This window comes from Hyla sarda, chromosome 2, assembly GCF_029499605.1.
Source record: "Hyla sarda isolate aHylSar1 chromosome 2, aHylSar1.hap1, whole genome shotgun sequence".
Classification (NCBI taxonomy): Eukaryota; Metazoa; Chordata; class Amphibia; order Anura; family Hylidae; genus Hyla; species Hyla sarda.
The window spans coordinates 455610991-455637478 of NC_079190.1; the positions used below are offsets into that span (position 1 = coordinate 455610991).

Consider the following 26488-nt stretch of genomic DNA (forward strand, 5'->3'; position numbering starts at 1 on the left):
GGTGCACGCTGCTAGGCTGAATATACATAAACAGGAAAATACAGCAGCACACTGTTAGCACAAAGATACAGATAAAGCATGAAATGCTATAAAGGTATAATTCAAAAAATGAAAAAGTGAGGTGCTTATGCCCTAACCTAAGGACCCCAGTGGTCGTACCTCCGCAATCTCCCGTATGGTGCCCCGGCACTGTACTTGTGCATCTTTGGCTCTCCCATAGAGATGCATTGAGGGGAGGGGGGGGGGGGTAAGGGTTGGGGGATAAAACACTTATGCCCTAACCTTAGATTTCCCTAACCCAAAGTACCCCTTTAAATCTGTGATCATCTTTGTTTAATAGGAATAAAGAAGTCCCTGTGGCTGCCATGAGACTGCAACTCAGTTTCAATCCATTCTCTGTTCCTCATGGGCGGTCCTTAATGGGGGGGGGGTGAACCTGTACAGTGATGCCCGCCCTCTTCACTGCAGGCACTCTCTAGCAAACTAGTAAACCAACCCATTCAGAGTCTTTTCTGTTCTTTTTTTTTGTGCTGAACAGACCCTGAACACAACTGGCACCACCAGGTCTTGATGGATCCCATTGACTTAAATGGAGTCCGTTGAGGTTCAAGTATCCTACAGGAGTTCAGCAGAGGGAAAAAAATGGAACATGCACTATTTTTTCTTAATTCTTGTCCTTCTGACAAACTGGCCAACGAAGCCTTCTTTATCGGAGCACAATGCCCATGTGAAAGAGCCCTTACTTTTCTATATGGCGGTGTTTACCAACCAGGGTTCCTCCAACTGTTGCAAAACTACAACTCCCAGCATGCCCGGACAGCCGAAGGCTGTCCGGGCATGCTGGAAGTTGTAGTTTTGCAACTGCTAAAGGCACCCTGGTTGGGAAACCCTGCTATATGTTAAAGGAGATTGACTGAAAGGCAGATACTGAGCTCTCCATTTCCAGAATCGGGAATTATCATCCTTAAAATAGGAACCCCATTTAGATATTGTTTATGATTTTTCCTCTTCTATTTGTCACTGCCTGTGCAGAGTATATACAGTATATACAGGACCTTGCTTCCTCCATATACAACTAAACATTTTGCATGTAAATCATGATGATTTTTGTAAAGCAAACGTGAAATGCAAATTTCCGAATCCCGTAATCGCCCTGAGCCTTTAGATATCTCGGCATGAACATTATTTACTGTGCCGAGGGAAAATATATGGCATGAAGGCAAATAATTCCACACGGGTGGGCATCAAATCTGATTTAATAAAGAAATGTTCTGTGGTCGTCAGAACAGCCATAACAGTCCTATGGCGTTGACTAAGTTATTCTTGCTTTTTCCCTATTCCACTGAATTGCTCTCATTTTCCATAACTCCTCTTCTTAGTGTGTGAATCCTTTTCTTTTGCTCATGAATTGAATTTTCCGTTCTTCTCCTGGCATAAACTTTCTTTGCTAATACTAAGTAGTTTAAAGTTAACATTTCTATGCTGTGAATTTGAAGTGACAAATGACGACCTATACAAATGTTTCCATACCTGTATATGTTAAATGTGCTAAAAATGTAAAAATACAGAAAATAATAAATATAAACTACACCCCCCTTATTGCTGTTCTATAGAAGGGTGATGGTACGCAGATAGTGTTGGTCAATCATGGTCAAGGAATAGGATAAATGATTTAGAGGAATATCACATATAATAGCTCATTGGATTTCAATTAGCAGCCTGCCTGTATAGTCCAGGAGTTTCCATGGTGGACTCCTCCCACCAGACACATGACCCACAGTTATTTTCTCAGTTCCACTATATTCTTCATTGGCCAATCGGTCATGAGCTATCCAAGAAATGTAATAAAAAAGTTCCAGAAGTTCATGGACCATCCCAGACCATCCTTCTTGTAGAAAAGTAGTAAAAAAGTTCCAGAAGTTCATGCACCATCCCAGACCCTCCTACTAGTAGAAAAGTAGTGTATCTACCTTAAAGGAAGGTCAATTTCCAAATCCTGCAGGGCTTAAATGGAATCTGTCAACCGCATTTGCTGCTACGAGCTGTTAGGGTATAAAAAGAGCTAAGAGCTGAAAACACCATTGGATAGCTATTAGATTAAAAAAACAAAAAAAAAACATCACCTTTCCTGGAGATAATGGTGGCTGCAGAACATATAACATATTCTCAAGTGCCACAGCCTAGCATTGCTTCTCACTTGCCCCCACCTCCTAGCCCTGCTTTGACTGTTATGTACAGGACTCTGTGGGTCAAACAAGAAGGGGTTGGGAGGTGAGTGCTAGCCATGAGGTGTGCCAGGCAGTCGCACTGTAGTAGCTTGGCTCCCCCTTCTTGACAGAGCCCTTCTTGGCTGAGAAATAAAAAAAAATTAAATAAAGTCTGGAAACCACCATCAGCTACAGGAAAGATACAGTTTGATTTTATACTCTTAGGCTGAGTTCATATTAAGAAGGAATTCCAGCCAGAGAGATTCCGAGGGCGGCTAGTGCCTACTGAATCAGTGGATGCTAGGACTGCACGGACATTGCCGTCCTCATAGACAGTGATTTATCCCATGCAGATTTTGCTGAAAAAATAAGCAAGAGCACTCTTTGGGCGCCAAAATATCCGTAGTGTATACTGTGCAGTGGAATCTCTTTTCAATGAATTTTTATTGAAAAATTTCATCATGAAAATAAGCATTTCAATAGTTGCTCAGTTTACATTAGTTAATAACAAATAAAAAGTAGAACATGAGAAGTAAATATATTTCTAGAAGCCATTTGGTAAAATATAACGTAGAGCGAATCTCATTGAAAAAAAATGGGATTCTGCTGCAGCTGAATCTCCGAGGTAGAATTTTAAAATGGAATTCCGCTCTGAAATTCTGGATTTAGTGTAACAGCTATCCAACTGTGTCTGCCGTCTGTGTCTTAGCAGCAAACAGAGCCAACATATTCCCTTTAAGTGAGTTCAGATTCTAATACTTTCTCTATCTTAGCTCCAGTGGTTTAAGACAGAGGATCCATTTTGATCTCCCCATGAGTCCACTTCTATATTCAGTCTTTTGTAGACAGAACTGTCTTGCTCTGTAGTGCACTGAAATCTAGCAATACAGGCTGCATTGATGGCTTCCATGGTCACAAATATGAGACAAATCACTATGTAAACTTTAATTTAAATAAAAGCTACATATTTCTCTCTTTTTAAGAGCAGATTTTGATTCAATTTTGATTCCAGGTGCAAAGTCCTATTTTCCCTCAAACATAAACAGTTGTTACTGTACCACAAGTCACATATGGTTTTTACACATCCTGTTTATCGACCAGCTGAAGTCAACTGTATAAACCAACTAAAAGGAAAAAATCTGCTTCGCCCTTACGGCAAACGCAGATGTGTGATTATAATTCTCTATTTGTGTTGTTTTCTAACGTAATGGAATAAAACGCGTTGGCCTGGCTTCGACACTCAGATTGCATTGAGATAGTTTTGACTTGTAGAAATCCACTGAGAGGGTCAGATTCTTGATGAACTGAGCAGATGAGGCTGCCATGGTCTTCATTTTAATATATTTTAGACTTTGTTGAGTAAGAGGAGAAATTTATGTTACCTTATAGGCCAATTTTACTGACATGTTCTTTTTTTTCCAGAACCTCCAAATTTTGTGGTGAAGCCTCGTGATCAGGTAGTTGCATTGGGACGTACGGTCACATTTCAGTGTGAAGCAACGGGAAATCCTCAACCAGCTATCTTTTGGCAGAAGGAGGGCAGCCAGGTAATGGATTTTAATAGACGAACAAATGCCCATGAAATTGAGTTGATGAGCATCAAATCTCCATCAAGTCCCCCCCCCCCGTTAATGCTTTAGTGTGCAAATAGTATTACATTACCGTATGCAGCTTCACACATTGCTCCTATTGATTTGTTGCTGAGGACGAGCTTTCTGCTAAATTTGGATATCAAAATGGCTGTCATTGAGCTAAAGGAGGCGCATACATCATTACCGGCAGCAGATCCATAAATGAACTGACATGTACAATTTATTTCACATTAGACGTGTATTATTCCAAGATAAACAAGGGTTTGATTACATCAGTTAAAGGTCATCCATTTATCAAGCCGCGACCTAAGATTTCTCATTACACCCACAGAGTGTTATGTAGTTTCGTGCCTATGATACGGCTTTTAAAATAGATATCTGCGTCTCCTATGGAAAAAGAAAACACAGCTAAGGTATTTGCAAAGGGCATATATGCACAGATCTGAGATAACATTAAAACCGATGACAGGTGTAGGGATTAAGATTATCTCTTGACACTGTCACTTGTGAAGGGTGAGATATATTAGGCAATAGGTGGACAGGATCTTGAAGTTAATGTGTTGGAAGCAGGAAAACTATGAAATGAGGCAAATTGTGATGGCTAGACAACCAGAGCAGAGCATCTTCAAAATGGCAGTTCTTTTGGGGTGTTCCTGGTATGTAGGGGTTAACACTACCAAAAGTGGACAAAGGAAGTGGCCAATGGCACCCAGTAGACGCCATTCACTTACAAGGAAAAAGGAAGAGAAAACACAACGGGGCGCTCCCTGTGTAGTATTTCTTAGAAAATGGATGAAAAAGATACCCGCCACCAACACCCAAGGTGACGTACTGACCTTAAGTCGAAATGCACAGAGGTGTGTGGGGCCTCTGCGGTATGGTGGGGGGTAAGAAGAGAAGAAGATGGCAACAGTCTGCTGCTCTCACCCCTTGTTTTTCTGTATTCCCGAGGGAGACGGACAATGATGCAAATGTGGAGAGTGAAAAAATGGGGTTTTGTGGAGAGCGCTCCTGTGTGACGACGGCAGTCAAATGAAGCAGAGGTCTGAGCCAGCATTTACGCAGGACTAACTTTTATTACAAAAAGAAGTCAAAAAGGTAAAACAGGACAACGCGTTTCAGCGCTCACTAGCGCCTTCCTCAGGTCCACAATAATAGGTATGTGTAGTCCTGGCCAGGGTTCCTGCAGGTATGTGAACCCTGGCCAGGACTACACATACCTATTATTGTGGACCTGAGGAAGGCGCTAGTGAGCACCGAAACGCGTTGTCCTGTTTTACCTTTTTGACTTCTTTTTGTAATAAAAGTTAGTCCTGCGTAAGTGCTGGCTCAGACCTCTACTTCATTTGACCGCCGTCGTCACACAGGAGCGCTCTCCACAAGACCCCATTTTTTCAGTCTCCACATTTGCATTCACTTACAAGGAAAACCAACAGGTTCCACAAAGATGTCCACTATGAAGGAAAGAAATCTTCATAAACTTTAAGAAAATGTTGACACTAAAATTATAAAATATAATTGATAACATTATAAAAATGATACAGTATATAATATAACAACAAAGGAACACATTTCAATATTTTGATCTTTACCACGTTTGATTTTTCTGTGTTTATCTCCTTCACATTTCGCCCCACAGAAAGGCTTTATAACAGGTCACCAATCATCAACTATGGGCTAGAATAAATGTAAATATTTCTACTCTGAAGAGTAACCAAAATGTAAAACTTTTACCCCGAGAGATAATAGAGCAGGTATATTTATTGGAATGATAATACAGTTGTAGCGGCAGAGCTTAATGACATCTTACATGTGTATTTTGTGATATGTTGCAGAACGCATTGAACTGTGAATAATTTTGCATATAATTAAAATGGGGGATGTGCTGTAGGAAAGGAGATAGAAGGTTGGTTGAGCATGCCTACTGCTCTAGAACATAACATTCCTATCTCTGTCTTTGCAATTTGTCTGTGACTATCCCTGGGGTACAGTGAAATGAACTGGGAATTCACTCAGTCGTTTTTTATTTTATTTTATTTTATTTTTTATTTTTTAAATGAAGAATTTTTGAAAGCGCTTATATTAAACATAGGTAAATATAAAAATCCATTTATATTTCCCGTATCCTTTTAAACAATATATATTTTAGATGGGAAATGGGATTTCTGTTCACAAATATATATGGTAAATATATATATATATATATATATAATACATCTGAATACAAATCTCTTCTCCTATTAAATATGTATTTTTGCTTCTGGATTTACATATAAATGGGTAAATGAGTGCTGAAATAAACAGAAAAAAGTTGCGCAAGCAAAATAAGATTTAAAGCCTTTTTTTTTTTTTCATTTCAAGGCTTTTTATTCATTTCACTTTTATTAATAGATTTTTCCTTAAGTGGGTTGTCCAATGGTTGCTAATCATAAGGATAAGTCAACAGTATTAGATTGGTTGGGGTCCAGTTCCCCGTACCCCTGCTGAACTGCTGTTTGAGATGGTTGCAAAGCTTGTGCAAGTAATGCAACCTCTTTAATGTTTACCTTTGGGGGATTTTAGGACCTTTAAAGGTGATCTTACATATTTGTGAAAAGTGGTCCAAACCTGCCAATTTTTAGGCGGGACCAGTTGACTAGCTAATGTGTATGGTGGCCTCTTGATTTTCTTCCAACAGATGAGGTTGGATATGTTGGATTTGAACTGCCCAACCCTACTGTTCTTAGAGAAAGAAGCTGCTGCCAGATGATTTTCTTTCCACAAAAAAACACATAAATGTTCAATCAAGCTAAATGTTCGTGTGCATGAAGGGATCAGGACAGATTGTTGGGACGGCTTTGGTGTGACTGCTACCACTACATATACTTATGCCCAGGGCTCAAGTCCTGCAGGAACTCATGGGAACAGTGTTCCTGCACTTTTGTCACAGCAGGAACCCTGCAGGGCTAGCTCTTAAAGGGGTACTCTGCCCCAAGACATCTTATCCCCTATCCAAAGTATAGGGGATAAGATGTCTGATCGTAGGAGTCCTGCTGCTGGGGACCCCCGCAATCTTGGCTGCGGCACCCCAGAGATCCGGTGGACGAAGCGAGCTTCACTCCGTGCCGGATGACTGGTGATGCGGGGCATAGGCTCGTGACATCACAGTAATGCCCCAATACAATTCTATGGAAGGGGGCGTGATTGCCGTCATGCCCCCTCCCATAGACTTGCATTGAGGGGCCGTGACGTCACGAGCCTCCGGCACTGCACCTAACGTTCTAAATGAACGTTGGGTGCAGCAGGGAGAACGTGGGAGTCCCCAATGGCGGGACCCCCGGGATCAGACATCTTTTCCCCTGTCCTTTGGATCGGGTATAAAATGTCTATTACCACTTTAAGTGGAAATCATGGGTGAGTTCCCACACTTTTTTTCCCAGGACTTGACCCCTGCTTATGCCCCTTTTACAGAGCCTCCCCTTTATATAGATGTTGAAGGAGAACAAAACCTCTGGACATGTTGCCCTTCCCTTTTAAGTCTTTCTGTCCTAGGATGAGCTTAAAGTGCAGTAAATCCGTAGCAGAAGAGGCAAATTTATACTATGTATCCCACATATTATAAAAGCAGGTCATGAGGCCTTTACAGAAAGATTGGGAAAACAGGATTTGAACTAAGTTTATCAATTTGATATTAATTGGAATGGGTCTGAGTTTCACAAAATAATTGGATTAATTTGGGATTTGTCCCATCTCTGGACATTGAGCAGCCCAGAGTTAAGTGGTGACACTATATGCATCACAGCTTCCACTTACTACATTTGCGTACCAAGCCTAGCCACTTAGTGTACAATACAGAAGCAGGGACTTGTGTCTTTGACAGGAGTTCCTGCTCCTGTCCATACTATGAGCATGCAATCACACAGCAGTTGAGGCACTTCCAAATTCAAATTGGAATCCAGATTTAAAATAAAACTTTTCCGATTTTCTGAATTGGACCCAAAATAATTCTTGGGAGATTTTATTATATCTTTGTATAGATATTGGTGCACATACATAATATACAAAGTTTCAAAGAGAAAGAACAAAAGCAACCACCGGCACAGCCTCTCACGCCCAACCGCAGGAACGTGTGAATAGGAGCTTGTCACAGAATAAAATCTCCCAATACTGCAAACAATTCCATGATGTTCAATCCATTTAAATAACACAAGTCCAAAATGAAATACCATAGAATTTCAGATGGCACTCAGGGTACAGCAGTAACGCCTTTATTCTGAATGATAGGTACAGGAGCAAGCCTGGATTGCGTCTCTACCTGTCGGTTCGGAATAAAGACATTACTGTTGTACCCTGAGTGCCATCTGAAGTTCTTTCATATTTTAGAATGTACAGAGTATTTGTTCGCATATCCTGTCTGAAATTTAATGCAATAACATGTTTTTCTTCTGTTTCTAGAACCTTCTCTTCTCCTACCAGCCTCCTCTGTCATCCAGCCGTTTCTCAGTGTCTCAGACCGGTGACCTCACGATCGTGAATGTCCAGAAGTCTGACGTTGGCTATTATATCTGCCAGACTCTTAATGTGGCAGGCAGCATTACAACAAAGGCCTATTTAGAGGTTACTGATGGTAAAGTACAAACACTTTCTAATTCATAAACTCTCAAGGACAAGAACAATTGCCTTATCTTTATAGTCCATGTCCTTACAGAGCCCTTCCCCAGCCTCTCCTTGTTTCACAGCTTGGTGTGTGCAGCATGCTTTTAATTACAACTGTTTGGGTTTTCTAATTGGCCGTCAGTGCCAGGAGCGGACTCTCTAGCTCCCCGATGTGCGTAGCTGCAGCGCAGTGTGTGACTTTTCTGGAGCTGTAATGCTAATATTTTAGCAATATCATCACTGGAATGAATTAAGCTTTGTGATAAAACAGTTTATTGATCTTATAAGAAATATATTTGGAATTGATTGGCACATAGCTGAAATACTAGTCCAAGAGCGGGTCATAAAAGTCACACTGTGGTTTTGGCATTGATAATTTAAAGATGGAATTAATATAGTAAAGGGAAACACACCTACGGGCAGGAATTACTAAACCATGGGGACAATATTACTGGTACAAGTAATTCGTGTTTGTTAAGTTCACAGAACAGCCAGAGAGGAGATATTGCCAGAATTAAGGCATAGAAAGTCTCTCTCTCTCTCTCTCTCTCTCTCTCTCTCTCTCTCTCTCTCTCTCTGTCTCTGTCTCTGTCTCTGTCTCTCTCTCTCTCTCATCTATCTCTTACCTTTCTATCTATATATCTATCAATTATATAAATATATATATATATATATATTTTTTTTTTTCGTATCTATTTGCTTGTCTGCCTGTCTCTCTATATGTCTATTTATTTATTTATTTATCTATCTATTAATCTAACCATCTATGTTCTATCGATCTATCTATTCATCTATTTATCTGTCTATATATTTTGACAACCAGTGTACCATCAAATGCTCTGGTGGTTTGGGGTCTTCAAAAAGTTATACTGTGGCCTTCAGTCTCCATTTTAAGTCATTCACTATTTTTTGTCATTTTATATTAAAGAGAAAACATATACAAATGTTATTATTGATGATTAACCATAAAAAGGTAAAACTGCATTAACTCATCCTAATAAATAAACAATTTGATGCTACTGTATCACGAATAACACAACATATCGCCCGCAGTTAGGTAGTTTGGAAAGCATTCTAAGATCTGCATTGGAAGTTACAGAAATACTTGAGACAGGAAGGAGCTGGCAGCCGTCTGGGAAGAAAATGTGACTAAGCTTCTATCTAGTGCCATGAAATCAGGGATATTTAAGTTGAAATCCGAGAGTATTAACAGACAAAAGGTTTGCAATAAGCTGTCCCAATATCCCAATATATTAATTCAGTTAATATAATACAGTTCCGCTAAAGGACTAAAAAAAAGTGGTATGTTTTATTTAAAACAAATGTTATCTACTTCCCTAACTTCTTTTAACTTTCTTTATGTCCCTTCCTTCCTTTGTTGCTTTCCTTAATTTTGCTACCCTTCTTCCCTTTCTTCTTTCCATGCCTTACACCTTTCATATCGATTTCTTACATTTTCTTTTCCTTCAGTCCTTTCTTACCTTCCTCACTTCCCTCTTTACCTTCCTTTCTTCCTTCCTCCTCTCACCCTTTCTTTCATTTTCATTATTATTTCCACCCTTCTTCTCTTTCTTTTCTATTCATTTTTGCATACTTTATTTTTACTTAACTTTTTTCCTCTTTCCTCCCCCTTTTACCATTCTCTTGCATCCCTCCCATCCATCTCTTTGTTCCTTTCTTTATCTCCTTTTATTTTTCAGTTTTTCCTTCCTTCCTTTTTTTCCCATTTTTTAGATCTTTCATTTTTTCTTTCTCCCTCCCTCCTCCTTCCTTCCTCCCTCCCTTCCTTCCTTCCTTTCATCCTTCCTTCCTCCCTCTCTTCCTTCCTCTCTCCCTCTCCTCCTTCCTTTCTCTCCCTCTCCCTCTCTTTCTTCCTTCCTTCCTTCCTTTCTCTCTCCCTCTTCCTTCTTCCTCTCTCCCTCTCCTCCTTCCTTTCTCTCTCCCTCTCTTCCTTCTTCCTCTCTCCCTCTCCTCCTTCCTTTCTCTCTCCCTCTCTTTCTTCCTTACTTTTTTTTTCTCCTGTCTTTCCTTCACAAGTGAATCTATTCCTTCCCTTCATCGTTTGTTTATTTTTTCCTCTCATCTCTTATTTTACTTACGCCATCCCTCTCCTAACTAGAATTTTCACAGTCTCCAGTATGAACATTGCCTTATACAAGGACCCTTGTGTATCCTGTTCCATTACAAAACTTCATCCCATTGCCGCTGTCAGCCCTAATCATGGCCATAAGCGATTCTACACTTTACCCCTGAACACAACACTTAAGGAAATTGAGAAGTTATTCTAGAACAGCTTTAATATTACAAACACAGATGCCAAATGCAAAACCGAGCTCTTTGCATGGAGGCCGTATATGAGAAGCGTGCTGATGTTCATTTCTTGCATGTCATCCAAACATCTGCTTTTGCATTAGGGTAAAATGGATAAAAGCTGGGAATTGGATCATTGTGTGATGAACTAATGTTTTTCTTTCACCCCTCTGTGTCATTTTTTTTTGTGGATAAGACCAGTGAAACTCTATAGTTTACCACTCAGCACTTCATGCTATTAAGTCATTGGAAGCAAAATGAAAATTCCTGTTTCATTTCTGTAGTCGCCACTTTTTTTTTTATGCCAGCAAGTTGTGCACATCTTCCCCTTCAGACGGGAGATAGTGTTTCAGTATTCTGTGTCTTGCTTATCGTGAATTCCCCCTGAATAATGCATAATGATTCCTGGTTTAATTACTGGCTTAATTATCTTTAGCTTGTTTCAAAGCCGACAGCAACTACTGCTGCTTGATTGATTAGAAAATTGCTCCCAGTTGCAGACATGTATATCCTGTTGTTTTCATTGGCAGTGGTCGCCGACCGTCCCCCACCAGTCATCCGCCAAGGTCCTCAGAATCAAACAGTGGCTGTGGATGGCACTTTACTCCTAAGTTGTGTAGCCACGGGGATACCAGTTCCCACCATCCACTGGAGGAAAGATGGCAGCCTTGTCAACACCCAGGAATCTCGCATCAAGCAGCTTGATACAGGAGCACTGCAGATCAGATACGCTAAGGTGCGCAGAACATTGGGCTACTATGCAATAAGCCAGCTGTATGTCCTTTACATACTTCAAAGAGAGAGGTTGCTGGTTGGTGTTCCTTGGCAGGACAGATAGGTGGATTGGCTCCGGTTGTTAGAGCTTGGGGGGGGGGGGGCTCATTCAAGAATCATTACCAATATCAACAGATAGTAATGCCCAAATAAAGGCCATATTTTTCCATTAGATTCTATGTAATTGATACATGCCTGAAAACAGACATATATTTGCTTGTAATTTGGGGGGGGTCCCAAAAAACATCCCGATTGAAAAAACTGTTTCAATTAGGCTATACTGTAGCACCCCAATGATCGGAAAATACAGCCAAAAAAAGGGCTTTTACTTGTAAAAATTGCAGTTTTTTGAGGCTGAAAAAGAGCCTCACAAATTGGCATGTGAACATAGCCTTATGGTGGAACCCAAGTAAGAAATTTCTGTATCAAAAATCTATGCACTTGCTTCAGAAACCAACTTCCTGCAACAAGTCAGCTGCATGTGAAGACATGCATTGTATCACATTAAAGGGGTACTGGAACTGTCCAGAGTAGGAGCAAATCCCCAAAGCAAACCTCTCCTGCTCCTGACAGTTCCTGACATGGATAGAGGTGTCATCAGAGAGCGCTGTGGCCAGGCAGAAGAGAACTACTAAACTTCCTCTGTAGCATACAGCAGCTGATAAGTACTGGAAGTATTAAGATTTTTTAATAGAAGTAATTTACAAATTTGTTTACCTTTCTGGCACCAGTTGATTTGAAAAATATTGTTTTCCACCGGAGTACCCCTTTAAAGGGATACTCCGCTGCTCAGCATTTGGAACAAACTGTTCCCAACGCTGGAGCCGGCAATAGGACCTTGTGATGTCATAGCCCCGCCCCTCATGATGCCACGCCCCACCCCCTCAATGCAAGTCTATTGGAGGGGGAGTGACGGCTCCTGGCACCGGCTCCAGCATTTGGAACAGTTTGTTCCAAACGCTGAGCAGCAGAGTACCCTTTTAAGGGTATGTTCATGTTGACACAAATGCCCCCATATAAAGGTTTGTGGCTCTCTCTCAGGCAGTGTGTGGGGACAGCTCTGAAGATCCCTTTGACTTTGACGGTACACTCAGCACTGACATGCCCCTTCTCTTCAGGGTGTACTTTTTTGGGGCACTACTGACAAAATTGCAGTATATAAACTTCAGTATGAGGCTGTATTCAGAGTACCTGTGGATAGAAAACAGCACATTTCTCATACCACCTGAATATTTCTTTGGAGGGCGCACATACCAGATGTCCGCAGTACAAATGCTTGTGTATGCCAGCCGTTCTGTGCCTGCCGCAGCCGCTGCCTATGTCCTTTCGACATAAATTTACTTTCTGCAAATATTTGCATGTATAATTGTGTAATTACACCGATAAAGGTTATTATTAATTCTCCTTTACAAATAAAGTCGTGTATTTTGCCACTTCTTTGAAATCATGAAACAAATTGGCTGCCTGGAACAGCTAATAGCTCTCCATCCAGAGCCAAACGCATCCTCCGTAATTGCTTTTCCATCTCAATGCATTTCTGATCGGCCCAAAAACTCATTTCAGGCTTTCTTTTCAGCTAAGTGACACGGGCCGGTATACCTGCACGGCGTCCACGCCAAGCGGAGAAGCCAGCTGGAGCGCTTACATCGAGGTTCAAGGTAACTCCATAGAAAAAGTCACTTTTTGTGAATAATGGTAGTATATACCTATACAGGTGGCCATAAAAATACGTGATGGCTCTGTACAGTGGTAATCAGCTCAATGCATTACAATGTATAAATGTAGCTGAGCTGAGTTTGTTATTTAGCCTCTATGGCAGTATTTCCCAACCAGTGTGCCTCCAGCTGCTGCAAAACCACAACCCTCAGCATGGCCGGCTGTTTGGGGATGCTCGGAGTTGTAGTTTTGCAACAGCTGGAGGCACACTGGTTGAGAAACACTGCCTTACAGGTGTAGAGCTGTGTTTGGAAGAAACTAGCTCTGTTTTTCTCTTCCTGAATAACATTTTTAATCATTTGGCCAAGGTTAGTCAAAGTTGGTGCACCCTTGCATTGGTGCCAGAGGGGTATCTGCCTTTATATACAGTGTATATATATATATATATATATCTTACAAAAAAGGATAAGTTGGCCTGCACATACTTCTACCAAGCTACCGCATGGACCTGGCATACAGGTGCACGCTGCTGGGCTAAATATACATAGACAGGAGAATACAGCAGCGCACTGCTAGCACAAAGATACAGATAAAACATGAAATGCCACATTGCTACAACGAAAAATGAAGCAATGTGGCAACCTCCATGTTGGTTCTTGCACCCCACCCACCTTATAAGGTGCTGGATGTCTCAGATCTTACAAGCCTGGTAACTGACTGAACAGAGGCACATTCATAGTGTAGGGTCCGTCACAATGAGGTCACCTTATTGTGGTGGGATGGTCCAAACTATTTGGCCAAATGGTGAGCGAAGCGCCTCAGTTTTTCATTTTTTGTTGTAGCAATATAGCATTTCATGTTTTATCTGTATCTTTGTGCTGACAGTGTGCTGCTGTATTCTCCTGCTACTATTATAACAAATAGCACTTGATACCATGTGCTTTATTGCAGATTTTGAATTGGTGGGCAGGAGCTTTAAGTACCCACCAGGCCCCTTTAACTATGCCCTAGCTCATAGAAGAGTCACAATGCACATAAATTGCATTCCTAAAGGAATTACATATTTAGCTCTGCTACATCTGTCTATAAAAATTTTAATACCTCCAAACTGTGGACCTTCAGCTGTTACAAAACTACAACTCCCAGCAGGAGTTGTAGTTTTGCAACAGCTGGAGGCACGTTTGTTGGGAAACACTGCCTTTGTAACATTATTTGCTATATACTGTGATCATCTATCCTCCATTAGAATTTGGCGTTCCGGTACAACCTCCACGAGCTACTGATCCCAATCTTATTCCAAGTGCTCCGTCAAAGCCCGAAGTCACCGATGTCAGCAAGAACACAGTCACTTTATCCTGGCAGCCAAACCTGAATTCTGGTGCCACGCCAACGTCGTACATCATAGAAGCCTTCAGGTACCAGACAGGATGGGACCTACTGTGTATTTCAGGGGGTCTTCAGTGCCATGGCTTCTAAGTGATGTTCATTCTCTTTGTAGCCATGCTTCTGGAAGTAGTTGGCAAACAGTGGCTGAAAACGTCAGGACGGAATCATTCGCCGTCAAAGGCCTAAAACCCAACGCAATCTACCTCTTCCTGGTGAGAGCAGCTAATGCCTATGGACTGAGCGACCCCAGTCAGATCTCTGACCCTGTTAAGACACAAGGTAGGAAAAATCCTCAACTACACCAATTTATCATCTGTCAGATCGCAGAAGGGTCCACTAGCAAGGTTTATATAGGCTGAGGACTTGTCCAGTATCTCTAGCTGCAACTAGGGGGCGCATACTGTGTATAGATGTATATACAGCTCCAATAGATTTCAGTAGTAGCTGTATGAATCCATATGCAGTGAGCGCCCCCGTGTGGTTTCTGCATGGATCCAGGATTATAAACTATTTATTTTCTCCTTCTTCTTATATATCCATTTTCTATCTATCTATCTATCTATCTATCTATCTATCTATCTATCCTTTTTCTTTCTTTCTTTTTTCTTTCTATCTATCTACCTATTTATCCATTTTGCATATGTTATCTATCTATTCTATCTATTCTCTCTCCCCATAAAATATCTCATATCTATCTATCTCTCTCATATCTTTCCCATATCTATCTATCTCATATCTATCTATTTCATATCTATCTATCTATCTCATATCACATCTATTTATCTATCTATCTTTCTATCGCATATCTATCTATCTATCCATCTCATATATATCTGTCTATCTATCTCATATCTATCTATCCATCTCATATCTATCTATCTCATATCTATCTATCCATCTCATATCTATCTATCTATCCATCTCATATCTATCTATCTATCTATCTATCCATCTCATATCTATCTATCTGTGGTGTCCCGGTACTGGCCTTGGTCCCGTACCTTTGCCGTAAGTCCCCACAGTCAGAGTTCCTCCATTCTGGTAGAGCTTTCCTGATGGGTTAACCCCTAGTCACCTCATAGTGCTATTTAAAAGTGTATAGATTTAATATATTTTATTATAATGTAATTTATGTACAGGACCTTCGGTCACGTGATGTATGGAGAATTGTGTTATGCTAAGGTTCAAGGACCTTTAGGTCATGTGATAGGTCATGTGATGTAACCATAATGCCTTGGTTTAGGGCTGACAGGTCTGGGAACCAATAAGCTTTGATCCTGCCCCTTCTGTATATAAGGGCGATGTATCCAATAATCGCCTCCTCTTTCCCTTGGGATCTCAGAGAAAGCAGATCTGTGATCACAGCTACAAGACAAGCTAGGCCTGAAGCCTTCCACTTCAGCGCATTCTAAACCGTGAGTTAATCTAACTCCATCCGACCAATCCTACATGACTACCGAACCTAAACATACCCCTAAATTCAGTGGAACAGCGTACAGCAAAAATCAAAGCTTATTTTACCTCAAAGTCCCAGCCAACCTGTGAGGAGCCTGAGTCTCGTGTAAAAGACTGTTTGTTATCATCATCTGCATAAAATCTGCAGTAAAGTTATTTCCAGTTTATTACTACTTCTGCTGTGGACAATCCTTTATTCCTCCCTATCGTTCTTGGGACTGGTGAAAGTAGGACATTTATATATCTAGAGGAAGCCCGCACCCTGGCGTCACAACAATCAAGGGTTAATGCTACACCCTGCAACACTACTCTGCAACACCCCTGTTCACCCTATATCCCCCAAGCACACCACATATCTATCTCATATCTATCTATCTATCTCTCATATCTGTCTATCTATCTCATATCTATCTATATATCTCATATATATCTATCTCATATCTATCTATCTATCTCTCATATCTGTCTATCTATCTCATATCTATCTATATATCTCATATATATCTATCTCATATCTATCTATCTCATATCTATCTATATATCTCATATATATCTATCTCATATCTATCTATCTCATATCTATCTATCTATCTATCTATCTCATATCTATCTATCTATCTATCTATCTCATATCTATCTATCTCATATCTATCTATATATCTCATATCTATCTATCTCATATCTATCTATCGATCTATCTCATATCTATCTATCTCATATCTATCTATATATCTCATATATATCTATCTCATATCTATCTATCTATCTATCTATCTCATATCTATCTATCTATCTATCTATCTATCTCATATCTATCTATCTCATATCTATCTATCTCATATCTATCTATCTATCTATCTCATATCTATCTCATATCTATCTATCTATCTAGCTCATATCTATCTATCTATCTCATATCTATCTATCTATCTATCTATCTATCTATCTATCTCATATCTATCTATCTATCTATCTATCTATCTATCTATCTATCTATCTCATATCTATCTATCTATCTATCTCATATCTATCTATCTATCTATCTCATATCTATCTATCGATCTATCTCATATCTATCTATCGATCTATCTCATATCTATCTATCTCATATCTATCTATCTCATATCTATCTATCTATCTCATATCTATCTATCTCATATCTATCTATCTATCTCATATCTATCTATCTCATATATATCTCATATCTATCTCATATCTATCTAGCTCATATCTATCTCATATCTTTCTATCTATCTATCTATCTATCTATCTATCTGACATACATACCAGATAATTCTCACATCTCTTGGTCTCATGATGTCTCCCCCACCTCCTCCAGCTCATAGTAGATTTGTACATGTAACTATTTCTGACAGGTTTGTTTGTGTTGCAGAATTTCTTCGGTATCGTCCTCAAACCAGTATAATCATTTCTGATAATCTGTTTATAGGGATTTGTTTGCAGGAAAGGGACAGAACACTGGATTTCTGTAGGAATTATTCCGCAGCTTTAGTGAGTTCCCCTGTAGGTGACCTATTGAGAGGTGACTCAGGGGGATATAGGATTCCGGTCACCCACACCACTTCTCTCTATGGGTCAAACAAAGTACAGCTGTGGATTATGTCACCACCGCACTCATTTATATTAACTGGTGACCGCTGGAAAATGGAAATGGATTCCGTCTTAATAAAAGAGTTCTCCACCTCTAGATGACTTCATAGGAATGGCTTGCTGGTGACCCCCACTTATATGTAGGAAGGTTTAGTTCTATCCCCATCTTCTTTCTATCTGTGGTTTATATCAGGGGGCATAAAAAATAAACCATGGCATGGGCCTACTGTGCCATCACCCAACTATCTTCAGCAGCGGGTTTACTTCATGAAAAGCTAATGGTTATTTTGGTCTCCAAAGCAGTGATGTCACAGTACAGAGATAATACACAGTGATGTCACAGTACAGGGAAAATACACAGTGATGTCACTGTACAGGAATAATACACAGTGATGTCACAGTACAGGGATAATACACAGTGATGTCACAGTACAGAGATAATACACAGTGATGTCACAGTACAGGGAAAATACACAGTGATGTCACTGTACAGGAATAATACACAGTGATGTCACAGTACAGGGATAATACACACAGTGATGTCACAGTACAGGGATAATACACAGTGATGTCACAGTACAGGGATAATACACAGTGATGTCACAGTACAGGGATAATACACACAGTGATGTCACAGTACAGGGATAATACACACAGTGATGTCACAGTACAGGGATAATATGCACAGTGATGTCACAGTACAGGGATAATGTGCACAGTGATGTCACAGTACAGGGATAATATACACAGTGATGTCACAGTACAGGGATAATACACAGTGATGTCACAGTACAGGGATAATACACAGTGATGTCACGGTACAGGGATAATACACACAGTGATGTCACAGTACAGGGATAATACACACAGTGATGCACAGTACAGGAATAATACACACAGTGATGTCACAGTACAGGGATAATACACACAGTGATGTCACAGTACAGGGATAATACACACAGTGATATTACAGTACAGGGATAATACACAGTGATGTCACAGTACAGGGATAATACACAGTGATGTCACAGTACAGGGATAATACACAGTGATGTCACAGTACATGGATAACACACAGTGATGTCACAGTACAGGGATAATATACAGTGATGTCACAGTACAGTGATAATACACACAGTGATGTCACATTATAGGAATAATACATGGTGATGTCACAGTACAGAGATAATACACACAGTGATGTCACATTATAGGAATAATACATGGTGATGTCACAGTACAGGGATAACCCCCCCCCCCCCCTCTCCCACCTACATTCTTGTAAAAAAAAATGATGCTAAATAGTTACTTCAGAGATTTTTTTCTAGACACGCTCATAGATAGCCATATGTGTAATTATTTTGGATAATGATGTTTGATCCAGGAATGCTGTGTTACATAATCTTATTTTTCTATATGGTATTAAAATATTCTATATATAAACTTTTCAGTATTATTTAGGTGTAGTATCACCCATAATGTCCTAGATTACCTAGGTTTAGCTCTGAACTGTGGTTCCCAACCGGGGTGTCTCTAGCTGTTGCAAAACTACAACTCCCAGCATGCCCGGACAGCCAACGGCTGTCCGGGCATGCTGGGAGTTGTAGTTTTGCAACAGCTGGAGTCACCCTGGTTGGGAAACACTGTTTTAGAAGGTCATCTTTGTTCTTAACGTTCTAGGTGTTCCAACTTCTTAATTGAACCCCTGTCAGTGTCGTTCAGCTATGTATGATGTGTCGCTTGCTCTGATTGGTCTGCAGCTTCTTGAGATGTGTTATTGACTCGTCCTGATTTATGTAACACATTCATCATTTCAGATGTCCCCCCTACAAGTCAAGGAGTGGATCACAAACAGGTCCAAAGAGAACTGGGGGATGTGGTTCTGCACCTTCATAATCCAACCATCCTCTCCTCCTCTTCAATTGAAGTTCATTGGACGGTAAGTAAATAATTCAGTCATCATCCATTGCTGATGTCCTCCGGGCCGTAAGAGAAAGAGACGTAGCTGGAATGAAGTCTTCATCACGGGGGCTCAAGAAGGTTTAAGACATTACAAGATCTTCATTATTCCTATTAACATTTAGATGGTTCCTGCCTGGAATCTCTGGATATACATCTAGAATTAGCAATGAGGGTAACATAGGATGTATTTCTCACCTCTCTCGTAGGTGGACCAACAGTCTCAGTACATCCAAGGCTACAAGATTCTCTACAGGCCCAGTCCCGAGAACCGCGGGGAATCTGCTTGGTCCATATTTGAAGTCCGAACTCCAGCAAAAAACAGTGCAGTGATCCCCGAGCTTAAAAAAGGGGTAAACTATGAAATAAAAGCCCGACCTTTCTTCAATGAGTTCCAAGGAGCTGACAGTGAAGTACGCTTTGCCAAGACCCTGGAAGAAGGTAAGTGCCCCCCCACCGCTCTTAGTACATGGTTAAAGGGGCACTCCGGTGGAAAACATTATTATTATTATTATTTTTTAATCAACTGGTGCCAAAAAGTTAAATTCCAATAATTTTTTTTTATCCTTCCAGTATTTATTAGATGCTGTATACTACAGAGTAAATTCTTTTCATATTTGGTTTTCTTTTCTGTCTGACCACAGTGCTCTCTGCTGACACCTCTGTCCATTTTAGGAACTGTCCAGAGCAACATATGTTTAAAAATCTTATATATATATCAACATATTAAAGGAGTAGTCCAGTAGTGAACAAGTGGTGAACAACTTATCCCCTATCCTAAGGATAGGGGATAAGTTGCAGATCGTGGGGGTCCGACCGCTGGGGCCCCCCGCGATCTCCTGTACGGGGCCCTGGCAGCCCGCGCGAAGGGGGCGTGTCGACCCCCCCGCACGAAGCGGCGTCCGACACGCCCCCTCAATACAACTCTATGGCAGAGCCGGAGCGCTGCCTTTGGCAATCTCCGGGTCTGCCATAGCGATGTATTGAGGTGGGAGTGTCAGCCGCTGCTTCGTGCGGGGGTCGACACCCGATATCTGGCCAGAGAGCCTGGCCCCCGTACAGAGAGATCGCAGTGGGCCCCAGCGGTCGGACCCCCGGCGATCTCAAACTTATCCCCTATCCTTAGGATAGGGGATACGTTTTTCACCACTGGACTACCCCTTTAATCCTTCCAGTATTTATCAGCTGCTGTATGCTCCAGAGGAAGTTGTATTTCTTACTGGAGTTCTTTCCAGTCTGACCACACTGCTCTCTGCTGACACATCTGTCCATGTCAGGAACTGTCCAGAGTACAAGCAAATCCCCATAGTAAACCTATCCTGCTCTGGACAGTTCCTGACATGGACAGAGGTGTCAGCAGAGAGCACTGTGGTCAGACTGAAAAGAAATACAAAAAGAAAAGAATTTCCTCTGTAGTATACAGCATCTGATAAGTACTGGAGGAATTAAGATTTTTTTAATAGAAGTAATTTACAAATCTGGCACCAGTTGATTTAAAAAAATAAATAAATAAATAAAAGGTTTTCCACCGGAGTACCCCTTAAGGTTAGGATGATTACTCTTTGTTCTGAAGTCAAAATTTTGCTGATTGGAAATGATATGTTCTATACAGAAATCTATCTATACAGAGATGTAACCCTGAATGGTCTCCAAACTGTGGATCTCCAACTGTTTCAAAACTACTACTCCTAGCATATCTGGACATTCGGGTGTCCAGGCATGTTTGGAGTTGTAGTATAGAATGACAACACAGTGTTTTTTAACTTAGAGGAATCTTACACTTAAAGAAAGTTCTGGAGGACTTTCTCTGCAATAGACTTTATCAGCAACTTGTTGACTTTTATGGCATCTTGGTCATGTACTGTAGGATTTCTTAAATGGGGAGACAGATCTATCTATCTGTTTATCTATCTATCTATCTCATATCTATCTATCTATATATCTATCTATATATCTATCTGTCTATCTATCTATCTATCTATCTATCTATCTATCTCATATCTATATATCTATCTATCTCATATCTATCTATCTATCTATATATATATATCTATCTATCTGTTTATCTATCTATCTATCTATCTATCTATCTCATATCTATATATCTATCTATCTCATATCTATCTATGTATCTATCTCATATCTATCTATCTATCTCATATCTATCTCATATCTATCTATCTATCTATCTATCTATCTATATCATATATTTCCCATATATATCTATCTCATATCTATCTATCTCATATCTATCTATCTATCTATCTATCTATCTATCTCATATCTATCCCATATCTATCTATCTATCTATCTATCTCATATCTATCTATTTATTTATCTCATATCTATCTATCTATCTATCTATCTATCTATCTATCTATCTATCTATCTATCTCATATCTATCTATCTATCTCATATCTATCTATCTATCTCATATCTATCTATCTCATATCTATCTATCTATCTCATATCTATCTATCTATCTATCTATCTATCTCATATCTATCTATTTATCTATCTCATATCTATCTATCTATCTATCTATCTATCTATCTCATATCTATCTATCTATCTATCTATCTATCTATCTCATATCTATCTATCTATCTCATATCTATCTATCTCATATCTATCTATCTATCTACACAGCAAATAGAAGCAGCACAACCATCCAATGTAATTGTGCAGCAGGTATATGGGAGCTTTGTGTCACTTTGCATGCTTGATAAAGACCGTGCAGATGGTTAAAACGTCATATCCTTTGCCATGAGGAAATAAACCTTTGTTTTTCACCACATTGGAGTGCTGCGGGATGCATTACTTTTTCCGTAGCTATCTATCTGCACATAAACCAGTTACATGTTATATTCTTATTAATTTTTGCAGCACCCAGTGCCCCGCCTCAGAGTGTTACTATTACAAAGAATGATGGCAATGGGACAGCAATTGTAGTCATGTGGCAACCACCCCCAGAAGAAAACCAAAATGGTTTGGTCCAAGAATATAAGGTAATGGAATGGTGTTGGATAAACCCTCTTTCTACCATGGCTTCCATACATCTAAATTACCGTATATACTCGAGTATAAGCCGAGTTTTTCAGCACAATTTTTCGAGCTGGTCCAGGCCATCTATGCTGCAGGGACCGTCCGGTGGGGAGGGTTAGTCATTCCGGGCTGTCCATTTTTACCGGGGGGCCCTCATCTCCGCTCCGGGCCCGGCCCCAGACTAGTGATGTTGCCTTGACGACGACGCACAGAGACGTCTCTGCGCATGAACGTCCCAGTGCGTCGTCGTCAAGGCAACGTCCCTAGTCCGGGGTAGGCCCGGGGCGGAGAAGAGGGCCCCCCGGTAAAAATGGACAGCCCAGAACGACTAACCCTCCCCACCGGACGGTCCCTGCATCATAGATGGCCTGGACCAGCTCACCCTTCCTTTCCACCGAGGGAAGGTGAGTAGAAAACTAAAGGGGGTCTGGATGATGACAAAGGCCGCAGTGGTCTTCCACCTGTGGACCTCCAGATGTTTCAAAACTACAACTCCCAGCATGCCAGGACAGCCGAAGGGAGTTGTAGTTTTGCAACATCTGGAGGTCTGTAGGTTGAAGACCACTGAAGGGATTGACAGGCGGTGATGATTAAGGGGGGGGGGAGGTATGAGGACGAGGGTGATGATGATGGGGGTGTAAATGATGGGGGTCTGGATGATGATAAGGGGGTATGATGACATGGGGGAATGATGTATTTCCCACTCTAGGCTTATAGTCGAGTAAATAACTTTTCCTTCGTTTTTGGGATGAAATTAGGGGCCTCGGCTTATATTCGGGTCGGCTTATACTTGAGTATATACGGTAACCATTAGCAAAAACTAGGCACCTCATCCTGCCTTGCCGCAGAGATATCTTCCTGGCGTCAGCCGTGTGTTATGCTTCTACAATAATTTGAAAAGAACAAAATAAAATGACATTTTGGAACCATAAATAGCTTTTTTTTTGTTAGCTAGCACCTCGTCTGACATTTCATTTTTAATTTAGCTAAAGCCTTTGTTTTCCTGACACAATAAATGAGCCTTCAACTGCAATTTTTCATGGGCCTATTTTAAGTTTCCATCTTTTCTGTGTAACTATTTGCATGCATTGCTGAGTATAGTTGGGTTTGCACTATAGTACAACCAATTATTGCAATGCTTTATAGAATTGGAGAGAACTTGATAACATTTATTACAAATGAAAAAATTGTGCCAGGGAAGAATTCCACTATGTGCACGAAGATAATTGAAACCAAATGTAGGGATGAGAAGTGTATGGGCATTTGTCGCCATCTAGTGGTAAAAGTGGAAACTACTTTGTAATAAATATAGAAGTTATTTGATACAGAAAATTCCTGCAAAAATGAAACAGAAAATTAGGATTAACTTACTGTGACTATGTAATTATTAAAGCACTAAACATCTGGCCAGTTTGTGAACATAAAATGCTATTTATTTACTTCTATTTAGCTTTTATTTAAATCTTTTATTTAAATCTCAACTTTAAATGTATTTTTTTAATGTGTATTTGTTATTTATGCTATTAATAAATTTGTTTATTTAGAGAAGATTTTATTTAGTTTATTTTTTATTTTTTTTATAATTGTTTATCACCAAATAGATAGATAAATTAGATATATAGATGTATTTATGACTTGATAACCCAAACTATGTGCTATGATTTCCCTGTACTCAGTCGAGAGAAGTATATGCAATATATTTATGTCTATACCAGTGGTCTTCAACCTGTGGACCTCCAGATGTTGCAAAACTACAATTCCCAGCATGTCCGGACAGCCATTGGCTGTCCGGGCATGCTGGGAGTTGTAGTTTTGAAACATCTGAAGGTCTGCAGGTTGAAGACCACTGGTCTATACAGTATGTGGCCACCCAGTCATTGTCATGTGTTGCTGTAAATCTCTCTATGCGGTGAACTCCCAATGGTGATAACTACCAAGAAAGTCTGTGACTGATTGTATGTCCAGAAGCAGGAGAAGCCTATTGATAGAATATTGATTGATTGATTGATTTTTTTGTCTCTTTTTGCTTTTTAGGTTTGGTGTCTTGGCAATGAGAGTCGATATCATATTAACAAGACGGTTGATGGCTCCACTCTCTCTGTAGTCATCCCCTACCTAGTACCTGGCATCAAGTACAGTGTGGAGGTGGCCGCTAGCACTGCAGCAGGGCCGGGGGTGAAAAGTGAGCCACAGTTCATCCAGCTAGGTGAGTTGTATAACAGCATCCAATGTAACTCATAGCTGTCCATTTCTACCTGGAGCTTGTGATCTGAAAAATAAATAAATAAATTGTAGATTCACACTGAAGGCATCAAAACTATGAATTAACACATGTGGAATTATATACATAACAAAAAAGTGTGAAACAACTGAAAATATGTCATATTCTAGGTTCTAGCCACCTTTTGCTTTGATTACTGCTTTGCACACACTTGGCATTCTCTTGATGAGCTTCAAGAGGTAGTCACCTGAAATGGTCTTCCAACAGTCTTGAAGGAGTTCCCAGAGATGCTTAGCACTTGATGGCACTTTTGCCTTCATTGGGTACTGGTCTGGTGACTGTGGAGGCCAGGTCATGTGGCGCAGCACCCCATCACTCTCCTTCTTGGTCAGATAGCCCTTACACAGCCTGGAGGTGTGTTTGGGGTCATTGTCCTGTTGAAAAATAAATGATGGTCCAACTAAACGCAAACTGGATGGAATAGCAGCCGCTGCAAGATGATGTGGTAGCCATGCTGGTTCAGTATGCCTTCAATTTTGAATAAATCCCCAACAGTGTCACCAGCAAAGCCCCCCCACACCATCACACCTCCTCCTCCACACCAACACACCTGTGAAGTGAAAACCATTTCAGGTGACTACCTCTTGAAGCTAAACAAGAGAATGCCAAGAGTGTGCAAAGCAGTAATCAAAGCAAAAGGTGGCTACTTTGAAGAACCTAGAATATGACATATTTTCAGTTGTTTCACACTTTTTAGTTATGTATATAATTCCACATGTGTTAATACATAGTTTTCATGCCTTCAGTGTAGTGGGAATCTACAATTTTCATAGTCATGAAAATAAAGAAAACTCTGAATGAGAAGGTGTGTCCAAACTTTTGGTCTGTACTGTATATATATATATATATATATATATATATATATATATATATATACATGCATACTGTATAACTTTGCCTGGAATACAGGTGTTTTGTAGATTTAGATGTAAATAAATACACCTACATATATATATATATATATATATATATATATATATATATATATATATATATATATATATAGGTGTATTTATTTACATCTAGATCTAACAAAACACCTGTATTCCGGGCAAAGTTATCTTATCCCATATGCAAAGGATAGGGAATAAGATGTCTAATCATTGGGGGGGGGGCTGCTGGGCTGCTGCTCAAGTATCGTAAACCTCTGTGTTTCCGGAAGTGGAGACGTGACATCATGCCTTTGGATAGGGGATAAGATGTCTTTGGCCGGAATACCCCTTTCATTTGAAAAAGATCAGAAAACTTTATTGACACATTGGTATCATCCCCCATTGTAAGATGCACAGGATGTAAGAGCCATGGGGGTGAAGATATATATATATATATATATATATATATATATATATATATATATATACATAGTTTTTGTATAGTTTTCAGGCACATCTGTCCCGTTTTGTGACTTGTGCTGCACCTTTTGGTGATCTGTAACTTTGCGTTCCGTTCATTTCTATGGCAGCGTCGATGGTGCAGAGAGCTGTACTCGGGTTTTTTCTGCGCTCCCATAGGTGATCGCGGGGGGCCCCAGCAGTCAGACCCCCCCCCCCCCCCCCGATCAGCTACTTATCCTGTG

The 26488-nt window shown here is 40.3% G+C and overlaps 1 protein-coding gene across 5 annotated transcripts in view; it reads left to right on the forward strand.

Moving 5' to 3' along the window:
• ROBO1 (roundabout guidance receptor 1) overlaps window positions 1-26488 on the forward strand; it is a 1216262-nt gene that overhangs the window by 1109862 nt on the left and 79912 nt on the right. For all 5 annotated transcript variants that reach the window (XM_056559365.1, XM_056559367.1, XM_056559363.1 and 2 more), the window contains 10 exons: window positions 3630-3754; window positions 8234-8405; window positions 11275-11480; window positions 13095-13176; window positions 14421-14589; window positions 14673-14839; window positions 19444-19565; window positions 19795-20026; window positions 22473-22594; window positions 24666-24837. In XM_056559365.1, coding sequence (XP_056415340.1) covers window positions 3630-3754; window positions 8234-8405; window positions 11275-11480; window positions 13095-13176; window positions 14421-14589; window positions 14673-14839; window positions 19444-19565; window positions 19795-20026; window positions 22473-22594; window positions 24666-24837 — 1569 coding nt within the window. The remainder of the gene's footprint in view (window positions 1-3629; window positions 3755-8233; window positions 8406-11274; window positions 11481-13094; window positions 13177-14420; window positions 14590-14672; window positions 14840-19443; window positions 19566-19794; window positions 20027-22472; window positions 22595-24665; window positions 24838-26488) is intronic.